Here is a 12,691-nt window from a genome sequence, read left to right as displayed (position 1 = left end):
AAAAAAAGATTGAGTCCGTGCACCAATGTTACCCTTGACTTTCGAAATGCTCTAATTGCACCCTTCAGATTGAGCTCCGTGCGAAATCCTGGTCCCTCCACCCAATTCCGGCGTGACTCAGCAGCCGGAGCGCTGAGCTGGCTGTTTATTGTCCATGTAGGCAGCCTTAAACGGCGCCGTTTTGCGTGGATGGCCTTAATGAATCAACACGACGTTGTTTTGCCTTGGAGGGGAATTGAAACGTTGCTTGGGGAGGGGGTTGATCATTCGTTAGGCTTTCTCCTACTTCTCTTCAAACGTTTCCTCTCGCTGTCGTCCAGAGAATGGTGTGACATTAGGGCACTTTCTGGCTATTGCTTGAGTGAGTTCATTGCCAGGAGAAGGAAGTACGCCACAGGTACGAAGTGGTTGAAGCAGAGGCTATCGTCATCGTCAGCTACAACAAGGTTAGTAATACAGAATGTGTAGTTGAAGTTTAAATTTTTTTTTTTGGTTTTCACTGATGGATGTTCACGTGGTGTCTTGATTGAAGCAGAGTTGATATTCGTTTGGTGTCTTGTTTAGATTTCTGTGTTGTTAGGTTTTTGTGGTTACGTTGTTAGGCAGGGGTTTGGTTTGCTCTGTTTTTTTTCTTCCTCAAAGAAAGGTTGCATGTGTTTAATTTGTTTGTTAACTTATCTAGCAGATGGATGAAGTACTGGACATTATGTTTCATCATGGAGGAAGTTTTGAGAAGGGCGTGGATGGAAAGATTGGTTACTATCCGGACAACAGAAACTGCGTAGGTGATGTTGAGGTGGATAGGTTGGATGTATTTTACCTGAGAAACTATTATAAGGAGCTAGGTTATGACAGAATGAAGGAAGTCTGGTGGCTTGTACCTGGAAAGAGCATAGGGGAGGGATTGAGGAAGTTAAATAGTGATGCAGACCTAAGAGAGATGTGTGAGATGGGTTCACAGAATGCCGGCCTTGTTGATATCTACATTGAACATCAGGTTTCGTCACCTGAACTGATAGAAGGGGAGGAGGTTATGGTATACATTGATGATCAAGTAAGGGACCTTGGGACTCAAGCTAAGGAAAATGTTGCAGCTGCCCCAGATGATGGTTCTAGGCCAAATCATGGAAAGAATCCTACTGCTAATGTGAGTCGACCTAGAGAGGAAGGGGTAAAAGCATCAGTTAAGGTGCCGTCTGAACAAAAAGTTAAAAAGAAGGCCAAGAACACCTCGAAACCAAGTCAAACAAAAGTTCATAGGAGGTATTGCCTCAGGTCTGCCACTAGGATAGGAGGCACAAAGGCTCAGAAAAGAGGGCAGCGTAGCAAGATCCCAGTGATGTTGATGTCATCTGATGAGGAGTCCTCTAAAACTGATGATAGTTCAGAAGATGAGCCCTATAAACCAGTAAGGGAAGACAGCTCATCTGATTCATGTGTTGCGGACCCTGTTCCTTCACCTAAGGTAAAGGGTAAGAAGAAAACAAGTAAGGGGAGTGCTTCACAGGATAAGGGTAAGGGAAAGAATAAGATGAAGGAGAAGATTTGTGTTGATGAAGATGCTTATGTGGAGGGTAATTCTGATATTGAAGTGGATTTTGGAAAAGTTGGAACTGATAAGAATGATGATTATGATGCATACGATCCTGGGACTGATTCTGATGGTGCCAACTCTTGGCATTCATTGGAGATGAAAACCCCACCCAATTCTGAAGACGAACTAGAAGAGGAGACCGAGTCTGATGAGGTGTTTCCTGTTTTTAGAGAGGGGGCTAGGTTCGGGGAGCTTCACTTGGAGGTTGGAATGAAGTTTAATACAAAGTGGGATTTCAAAGAGGCTGTTAGGGAGTACACCATCCAGGAGGGAAGGCGTATTCGGTTCAATAAAAATGATAGGAATAGGCTTAGGGCAGTTTGCAAGGTGAAGGAATGTGGTTGGGTCATCTTTGCTTCCAAGGACCGAGACGATACTTGCTGGCAAGTGAAGACTTTCAGAGATGATCACAGCTGTGCAAGGGAGGATAAGAACAGAGCAGCCAATCGTAACTGGGTTGCTAGTAAGCTGGTGAAGAAAGTCAGAAAGTATCCCAACTTCAGGCATTGTGATGCAAACACCTTCTTCAAGACCAAGTATGATCTGTCATTGAATAGGAACTCGATTTCTAGGGCATTGTCTGATGCTAGAAACCTTGTATACGGTGATGAAAAGGCTCAGTATGCAATGGTGAGGGACTATGGGGAGACACTGCTGAAGACAAACCCGGGTTCAACTGTGGAAATTTGCACCATCCCACAGCCAAACAGTGAAGTGATATTTGAGAAAATGTATGTGTGTTTAAGTGGCTGCAAGAATGGATTTAAGGCAGGATGTCGTCCACTCATTGGACTTGATGGTGCTTTCCTGAAAACTGTCTTTGGAGGGCAGATTCTCTCAGCTATTGGGCAGGATGCAAACCACCACATATATGTCATTGCTTGGGCAGTTGTAGAAGTTGAAAACACTGCCAACTGGAAATGGTTCCTGGAACTACTGCACGCAGATTTGGGAGATTACAAGACACATGGTTGGTGTTTCATATCTGATATGCAAAAGGTACACTACTGCTAATCCCATCTGATTTAGTTTCCAGTTTATTTGCGTCAATGTGTTACAATATCCTTGATCTGTAAGAGGCCTGCTGATATCTGAGTTGAACTAATGTAGATGCACGATAGTAAAAGTTAGGGACATTTATGGTGCCTTTGTTAGAAACTCAGGGACTATTATGGTGAAAATTAACAAAGTGAGGGTCTAGTATGGTGAAAATAAAAAAAGTAAGGGTCTAAATGGATGAGCATATAACTATGTATTCAACATACTTCTCTCTGTTGTATCTGTGTTAATTATTATTGGCATCCACTCTGTGTTGTAGGGACTCATAAATGCTGTACAGGAGGTGATGCCCAATGTGCATCACCGTTTCTGTGTATGGCATTTGTGGAGGAATTTCAACAAGCAATGGAAAGATCTGGAGCTAAGAGGCTTGATGTGGGATTGTGCACGAGCCACAACCTTTGAGGAATTCAGGGAACATAGGGAAAAGTTAAAGAGGCTTAATCCGGAGGCATGGGTATACCTGGAAAAGTGGCCAACACATTCTTGGACAAGATCTCAGTTCAGTCACAAGCCAAAGTTAGACTCAATTTGTAACAATGCGTGCGAAGTATTCAACGCAAAGATTAAGGAAGCTAGGAGGAAGCCTATAATCACACTGCTGGAAGAGGTTAGGATGTTCGTAATGAGAACGATGGCCAAAAATAAAGTGAAGTTGGATAACCATGTGGGGATACTTCCCCTAGTGATCAAGAGCAGACTGGAGAAGCTGAGGAAGGAATCTAGGCAATGGCAACCAATCTGGGCTGGAGACATCGGATACGAGAAGTTCGAGGTACATGGACACCCTACACACCATGTAGTGGATCTGGGGAAAAGGCTATGTACTTGTCAGTTTTGGATGCTAACAGGTAATGTCTTTAACTGTTACTTAATTATTAAATTACTCTGCCTAGTGAGTCTAATTAACTATGCACCTACTTGTTATTGCTGATGATGGTGTTGCAGGAATCCCATGTGTGCACGCATGTGCTGCTATTGCAAGGGTCAACAAGTGGCCTGAGGATTTCTGCCACAAGCTCCTCACAATGGAGTCCTACAAAGCCACTTACTCCCACCACATAAATCCTATACCTGGCCAACAATTATGGGAAAGATCTGAGGCCAACAGACCATTGGCACCTTTGGTTAAGAGGAAACCTGGACAGCTCCAAACCAAGAGAAGGAAGGATGCGGATGAGGGGGGTCACTCTAGCAAGAAATCCAAGTCAACCACCACTCTGAAGAGACAGCTACGACCATTCACTTGCAAGTATTGCTTGCAGAAAGGTCATACAAAAAGAGGGTGTCAGAAGAAGAAGGCGGCTGAAGCTGCAAAGGCTGAGAAGAAGAAAGCTGCGGAGGCTGCTGCTAAAGACCCTAAGGCTGCTGCTCAGAATGTCACTGCAACTGCCACTGCTTCAGCTACAACAACTACTTCCAATGCACCTCAAGCTGCAACTGCCTCTGCTACTGCTACAGGCTCTGGAATTGCAACAGCGTCCGCTACTGCAACTGCTACTGCATCTGCCCCTTCTCCTGCCACTCTTGTGGATATGGATGTCCAGCAGGCTGAAATTGATTTGTCTCAGCCCTCATACTCTGAAGCTGAAAACTCCCAAAAGGTATTTGTTTAATAATGTTTCATGTAATGTGTTTTTATTACTTGTCTTATTTTATAGGCTTTATGTCAAATATTGTCTATATTGCAGCAGCATGAACAAACCAGGAACACACCTACAAGACCTGGGAAACTGCCACTTAGAAGAAGGTCACCTCCTCCAACTGGCTCTGCATCATTCAATCCAATGGAGGGAGCTAGTGAGGCAACTGCAGCAAGGCTTGCCAACTTCCTGAAGTTTGTACCCACCCCAGGGTTCAAACCGCCAAGAAAGAAGTGATGCAGATCCTAGCTTTAGGTTGAGATTATGAAAGATTGTAATATTTTGTGAAACAATTATCTTAGTCTCTTTTGTTTGGTCATGGTGATTTATAGACACCTCTGCAACTTTTAAATACTAATTAAGTTGCTGGAATCTAGCTGAAACAATGCTCAGAATTTTTTGGCTTGTTATTGTCATCAATGCATTATTGCAGAATTTTATATGAACTATTTTTATTGTGATTCAGTTATGAATTGTGCCTTATGTAAGCTCATCCTACTGTTGCTTATCCATATCAATTATGTTTACAAGAACAAAACCAAATAGTCATTCATTATATCAAAAACAATCTAATGTCAATTACATTATTCATAAACTGGATTACACTGGTTGTGTGTTTCAACTCTCACCCTAATCAAACCTTCAACAGTAACATCAACACAAACACAACTAACATAAATACCCCTAAACCAAGCACTTGGACCATCAGCTTTACATTTCTCACATCTGCTTCCAGCTTGCCCACCTTCCATGCAATGTTCATCTTCATCCCACCTTGCTCATCTTCTTCATCAGATTTCAGCGGCACCTCATCCTTTGCCGAATCTGCCCAGACAAATAACCCACACCAATTCTTTCCACTAGTCTGCAAACAAGCATCAACCTTATCAAACAACTACCTCAAGTAACCAACACTATAAATTTCAGCCAAATTTCAGCTAGTAATTGCACTCACGTTATAATTCGGACACCCGAAGAACGGCTTATTAGGATGACTCTCCGTCCCTGACCACCGAAGGACAGGCCTACACCCACAACCACACCACTCTAGAACTGCTGAACGCCGGGCACGCACATTGTTTCCTCTCCAGATTCCAGTTGCAGATGAGCGATTCGACCTACGAGAAGCTTGACTGTCACTCATGGCGGGAGAGGACGAAGAAGAATAACAGGGAAGAAGAGGGAGAGTTGGACGACGAACCAATACACATAGAAAGAGGGAAGAACAACTTAGGGTTTATAATTGGTACCAGGGACTACTTTAGGGAATTTCGACATTTTTTGAAGATCCTCCACATCAGCTAGCCGTTTAAGGCTGCCTACGTGGACAATAAGCAGCCAGCTCAGCACTCCGGCTGCTGAGTCACGCCGGAATTGGGTAGAGGGACCAGGATTTCGCACGGAGCTCAATCTGAAGGGTGCAATTAGAGCATTTCAAAAGTCAAGGGTAACATTGGTGCACGGGCTCAATCTGAGGGGCCATTATGGGGTTTTACTCAGAGTAAGGAGCATAACATTTTTTAAAAAATGATTTGCTATTATCTTTTTAACGGGATATTTTATTAAATTTCATCTATAAAATATAATAAAATAAGAGTTAAAATTTATTTTGTTAATAATGAATATAATATTTTTTATGTAATAAAAACTAAAAAGTATTTAAGACTAATATTGTTTACAAGAGGTTAAATTTATTTATTCAGAGGTTTTGTTGAAAACTTGAAATTAACCATCCATTTTAGTAGAACGAACATGAGAGAACATTATTTACGTAAATGAATCTTTTCAATTTTTTTTATATTTTTTGTAAAATATTATCTTTTATTATATATTTTTTAAATAAGACCAAAAATAAATATATGAAAAAAAATATTAAATAAAAAAAATCATATTTTAAAAACAAAATTTAAGAAAATGCATTTCCCATTAGTTACAAGTCTTTGTTATCACTTATCACTCAGTGCTCAGTAGTCAGTTCATCTGTGTTGACTAAACCAGCAACCACAATTCAGTGTTGACTTTACCACCAAAATTAGGTGACTACATAACTAGGGTTTCAAATTCCCCGCCAATTCTCTTCTCTCTCTCTTCAATGGCAACAGAGGAGAATGACGCCAAACCAGAAACCACCCCCAACACCACCGTCCCTCATCTCCCTACCTCTACACCCAACGACGTCGTTTCGGAACCCATCCAGAAACAGCAGCAGCAGCAGCAACAACCGCCATTGAACCCTAGAGACTTCATCCTCTCCGTCGCTTCCAAAATCGCTACCCAGCCACTTCATAACACTCCCGACCCTCACGTCTGGGGCGTCCTCACCGCCATTTCCAACAATGCTCGCAAAAGAACCCAGGTAACTCGTAACCTTCTCTCATTACTTATATTCACTTTTTCTTTAGCTTTAATTCGAATAGCACTTTTGGATTTCCTCAAATTGTTTGAAAAAAAAAAAGGTTAACTTTTCTTGTTGGTTTCGAAAATACAAAGTAAAAAATAAAAACCATGTACTTGTAAGTTACTATTACGTAGGACAATATGGAAAGGGAAAAGGCATAACTTTTAATTGAATGTATAGTTAGCCATGTAGGTTTTACAGATTATTTGTATTCAACTTATAGGCGAACTTGGATTTATTCACATTATAGGCGAAAAAGTCTTTTTTGTTTTAAATTTTTTAGAATTGTCTAAGAAGTAATTTTTTATTAAATGATTTTGAAAACGAAAGAAGCTGATTCATATGTAGGACTATATGCAATAAGGGAAAGCTTTTTTTCTCTTTAAAAGGAAATAAAGGGTATAGATATCACTTATTCAATGATTTTGCTATCGACATGGTTCATGATTGGACAATGTGGTATCATTTGATCCAATAACATACTTCACATGGGCTGTGGAGATAAAAGTTTTGTGGTTGTTTGGTGAACTAGTTAATTTTTGGTACATAACAATCTTTGCTTTTTCTTTGATAGAAGCATCAATCTTAATAATTGCAGCATTGTTTGATTTTCATCTGACTGGGAGAACTGTAAGCAGGGAATAAATATTCTGTTGACTGCTGATGAGCACTGCATTGGGCGATTGGTGGAGGATGTGCGTTTCCAGATTGATTCCAACTCTGTTAGTGCAAACCATTGCAAAATTTATAGGATGAGGGTTACCAATGAAAATATGGAGGACACTATGTCTGTATTCTTGAAAGATACGAGGTTGTTGCCATTTCTTTTTTGGATTTATTTTACATGCATTCTACCGAGGTGTAATTTACATGTAGCTTGTCCCACCTAGTGGTATAGATTTATTATTTTTGTTGTATCATCCATTGCCAAGTCATTTTAAATTTTTTTTCTGAATCTGTTGAAGATGTGTCAGTTTGTATTTAAGTGCTGCAAGTTGTCTAATTTGGAATTTGTCTTGCTCCCTTCATGTTTTGTTTTTTGTTTAGCACAAATGGAACTTATCTGAACTGGGAGAAATTGAAAAAGAATAGTGCTGCTGTAAAAGTTCATCATGGAGATATTATATCATTTTCAGCTCCCCCTCAACATGGTAATATGAGTTCCTTTGGAATTCAGTGATTCTATTACGATTTTATCTTTTATACCAATCCCACCTGTATATCGAGAGGTGGTTGTGTCCACTCCCACAACAGATAATGCAGTTCCCAAACGGAAAGCAGGTAGCATTATGATTAGCAGCTCACATACATACTATTCTTAGTCATTCTTGCATTATACTCTGGTTAATGCTCATAAGCAGAACTCAGACCTCTATTTTGTCAAAGATTAAAGCTTCATATGTGATGAATGTCATAATTTTGCTATGCTTTGTTGCAGGATGTTGCTTTGAGACAAATTTATTCGATTGTATAGGTTATATTGTATCGAGATTGATACTGATTTTCTTTTTGCTTTAACTTTTCCCCCCTTGTATGTAGAGGAGTTCGTTTCTGAAAACAAGAGATTGAAGGGTTTAGGCATTGGTGCTCCTGAGGGTCCTATATCTCTTGATGATTTCAGAAGCCTTCAAAGATCAAACACGGTGTGTTAATTTTGAAGGATTGAAGTATAAATGAGTGAAGCAAACCTTTTTTTTTTCTTTAAGTTATCCAATGTTCTTGTTGCCAGGAACTGAGAAAGCAATTGGAGAATCAAGTTGTTTTAATTGATACCTTGCGTAATGAAAATCGTGCAGCTGTTGAACTTCATGAAAATGTACGTAATTTCATTCATTTTATGACTTACTTTTCCAGTGTGATATTTAATGGCTATTTGTGCATCTAATGGATTTCAGAACAAATCTTTGTCTTAATTTAAACTTATTTATTCATGTTGCTTAAAACCTACAATATCTTACCTAATATATGATCCATTCTCTAGGAGCTGAAATCAGTCAAAGAGTCGGTAGCAAAAGGTTACCTTGATCAATTGAAAGAGTTACAGCTAATGGTCGATCTCAAACACAAGGAGTTGGGAGAAGCTAACAAAATATCTGCTGAACAGAAACATGCATTGGAAGACCTTAATGAGAATCTTAGTGTTTACATGCAGTCATGTGCTGAAGCAAATGCTATAATACATAGGTATGCGTTGTTGGATTCAGAATTTATCATTGATGTAGATATTGAATGGTATGAATACTTCATATTATGTAATTTCTTGGGCTGGCAATGGATACCCGTGATGCTCCCCATCCACGTTTATGAATATGCCCCCATTCCCGCCCCATCCCCATCACGGGTCCCCGATTAATTGTCTCCGCGAGGATGGCGGATATCCGCGGGTATTCATGGGTATTGTCTTTAAAGTTGTTTTAAAACAATTTAACACAACTCATAACACAATCTTTCAAAAATTCAACAAAGTTTAACATAAATCAACATAATCCAAAGTTCCAAACACAATTTAACATAATCTAATACAAATATTAAATATCCACCATGATAACTTATAACTTTTTATACAAGTGATGACATTTTAGTAAATTCCACCTTCCTGGGGATATTGCGAGTCCCGGTGGGGTACCCTACCTCTACTCCCATCCCCGTCCCCTTCCCCAGTAATTTCAGGTTGTCCTGATTCAAGTTTATTGATATTTATAGTGGCTTCTGATTAGAGCTTATCAAAATGGTTCAGCCTGTCTTTTTATGTTGAAGTTGTTAAACTAATTTTGAATCACTTTTGGAGCTCGTTTTCTATATTTATTTCTTTTTAAAATTTATTTTCCTGGTATTTGAAGTGCTAATATTTATGTTGGTCTATATGGTAACTCTCTCAGTCAAAAGGTAAATATTACTGAACTGAAGGAACAATTAGATGAAGAGAAAACTAAGCGAAAAGAAGAGCAAGAAAAGGCTGCAGATGATCTAAAGGCTGCAGTTCATAGAGCTCAGTCTGAGGCTCAGGAAGAATTAAAACGACTTTCTGATGCTGCGTCAAGAAGAGAAAGAGAACTACAAGAAACAATAAATAAGCTCCAGGTTTGAAAGTTTTGATACTAATATTGAAAAAAAATAATAAAAAAATCTTAATTACTTTTTGGGTCAAGTTTAAGTTGCCTACTGGTGGTTTCTTGTGATCTGTTGCAGGAGTCAGAGAGGGAGAGTTCTTCGCTGGTTGAAACCTTGAGGTCCAAGCTGGTACGACTACGATGCTGATGCTGTTAGCCAAGCCTTAGTGCCAAATTTTATGTACTACAAATGTTATTCCTTTTCTAATGCAGGAGGATACTAGGCAAAAGTTGGTTGTCTCCGATAATAAAGTTCGCCAGTTGGAAACACAATTACATGAAGAACAGCTGGCCTCTGCAAATGGTGAAAAGGTACAAAGATAACTTTATATGGAGTTTCATGTTACTTATCCATATTTTGGTTTAGCTGCGAATAACTAATTCTCTGCTGATTGATGAGCAGAGAGTAGAAGAACTTGAGCTGGAGACAAGAAGTTTAAAGAAAGAGCTTGAAAGTGAAAAGGTATAGACGAAAAGGAAGTTCATGGTATAGAATACAGATAGCTTTTGGTACAAAACCATTTATGAAAATAATGTCTGCTTTGCAGTAATTCCTGTGTTCTTATCTTATTTTTCCTAATGTCATTTCTATGTGAATGCAAAGTTATTCTATGAGTTGTGCTGACAGTGCTTATGGTTCCAGGAATACTGAATCCCATAGCAGATCTGTTTCTTCAGCATTCCATCTGATTAATTTCTTTTCCACCTGAAGTTTCTTTCTTTGTTGCTGTTGTTAGCAGGTAGCTAGAGAAGAAGCGTGGGCTAAAGTTTCAGTTCTTGAGCTTGAAATAAATGCTGCAATGCGAGATCTTGATTTTGAGAGACGGAGGTTAAAAGGTGCCAGAGAAAGGCTTATGCTTCGGTAAGGTTTTTATATGATTGCTAATATTCATCATGGGTGACATGGCTAGTCTCGATAGGATAATGTATATAAGGGTTGAATGGTAGATTTTTTTTTAGTGTGAAATGCTGATTGACGGTGTAGCTGTTTTTTAATGCAACATGTATGCTTCTGCCTCAATCTTCATGGTGATGATAATTTGATACACTTTGGCTGAAGCTCAATCACTAAATAACCACAACTATTTGTGATGCAGGGAAACACAGCTACGATCGTTTTATTCTACAACCGCAGAGATACAAGTACTTTTCGCTAAGCAACAAGAGCAACTAAAGTCTATGCAGAGAACTCTAGAAGATGAAGATAATTATGACAACACATCAGTTGATATGGATGGAGCCATGGGTGGAACATCACCCAGAGAAAAAGAAAATGCTGCAAAGGCAGGATCTGTTAACTCTGCACAGAAGCTTAACAGAGATCAAGTTGAAACATCAAGCGATGAAGCCAGTGTCACCGAGAAGCATGACTGCGGTTTAAGAAGTGAAGAATGCCAAAATACGCAAGAAGCCGAATTCACCAGTGCAGATCATGACCATGGTGTTAGAGATGGATTCGGTTCGAATATAGATGGTGTTGGCACGGCACCTATGATTGAGGGAGATGCCATATGCACCGAGCGAGTTGTTGAGACTGAAAGTCCTGCAAATTGTGGTGACCGGAACTTCGATTTGAACAGGAATGATGCTTTAGCTGGGGACACTATGCAGCTTGATGATGATGTTAATGGACAAGAAACTGAAGACCATGTTCAAACAACTACTAGGCAAGTTTTACATCACTCGCAATCAAATAATCATGTCGACACTCAAAAGACCATCGAGGATACACAAGCCAGAGACACAATCCAAACAGCAGACCTTATAACTTCCGAAGTTGCCGGTAGTTGGGCTTGCAGCACAGCTCCATCTGTGCATGAAGATAATGAATCTCCAACCAGAGACAACAATGCAAGTTCTGGACCATTGCATGATTCGAATGGTATGGTGGCCGAGAATCAGATCACTCCTACTTCAGATGCTGATGGTGCCGGAAGAAATAATGAACAAAAACTACAAAGCGAGACGATTGGCATTGTTGCTACTGATTCAAGGGGGCAATCTGGAGGCTCTGCCAATCAAGAGAGAGACAATGTTGCGGCTCTATTTGACTCGGAAACTGAGAGTTGCAGCGACACTGGCGATGATGACATAGCTGATGCAAAACATGGATCAATGTCTGATGCAGAAACTCAGGGTGGTGAGCATGATGAGGAGGATCAAAAGCAGGATGATAATGATTCCATGGATGAAGATGATGAAGCCACTCAAGAAGATTCTGTTGGATAGTAGTGGGGAATAGGGTGTATCCAATGAGTCTTCATTTTGTTCTAAGTTGTATATTCTTACTTCTTAGGGTTCTGCATTTCTAACACCAATATCTCTTCTATTTTTCCTCTCTAATTATCATTAGGCTATTTTATTGTATATAAGCTTTCATTCAAATTTCAATGAAAATGTGTTAATATGAATGTCTATGAACATGGTATTCATAATTGGAACTTGGAAGACTCGACAACAATTCACCACATTTATTTAGAATTTAGCACATTAAACATCTTACAAGTTAAGACTTAAGAGCATTAGCCACAATAGCAGAGAATTGGTATTTATTTATTTTTAACCCCTACATTGAATCAATACATAATTCTCCACTATTAAATATACTATAACTTATGTAAAATAAATTTTACCCCAAATTTAATAATAAACAAGATATTGTATCAATGTACAATTCATACAAAAATGTTATGTTGACTTATTAGACATCTAATATTCCTCACACAAGCACATGGAACACACCTTAAGTTTTATATATTTATATATTTATGTAAGGGTGTTACTCCTATAGGAGTTTGTATAAAATAACCTAATGAATCTGTTATAGATCATTATTAAACCTAAAAAGTAAAAACCTGCATGAAGCCTAGGAGGTGGTAGAAACCGA

General features: G+C 39.3%; 1 protein-coding gene across 1 annotated transcript; it reads left to right on the top strand.

Moving 5' to 3' along the window:
- LOC107625988 (myosin-11) lies at nucleotides 6,252-12,215 on the top strand. The gene is made up of 13 exons (XM_016328743.2): nucleotides 6,252-6,652; nucleotides 7,333-7,505; nucleotides 7,742-7,861; nucleotides 7,911-7,975; nucleotides 8,234-8,337; nucleotides 8,424-8,510; nucleotides 8,676-8,878; nucleotides 9,574-9,775; nucleotides 9,884-9,934; nucleotides 10,018-10,116; nucleotides 10,208-10,267; nucleotides 10,545-10,666; nucleotides 10,902-12,215. The coding sequence occupies exons 1-13, from the start codon at nucleotides 6,389-6,391 to the stop codon at nucleotides 12,031-12,033; spliced, it is 2,682 nt and encodes an 893-aa protein (XP_016184229.1). The 5' UTR covers nucleotides 6,252-6,388; the 3' UTR covers nucleotides 12,034-12,215.

This window comes from Arachis ipaensis, chromosome B02 (genome assembly GCF_000816755.2).
Source record: "Arachis ipaensis cultivar K30076 chromosome B02, Araip1.1, whole genome shotgun sequence".
In the NCBI taxonomy this organism is placed as follows: domain Eukaryota; kingdom Viridiplantae; phylum Streptophyta; class Magnoliopsida; order Fabales; family Fabaceae; genus Arachis; species Arachis ipaensis.
The sequence above is the reverse complement of the archived record's forward strand: the minus strand, read 5'-3'. Positions and strand labels throughout refer to the sequence as shown.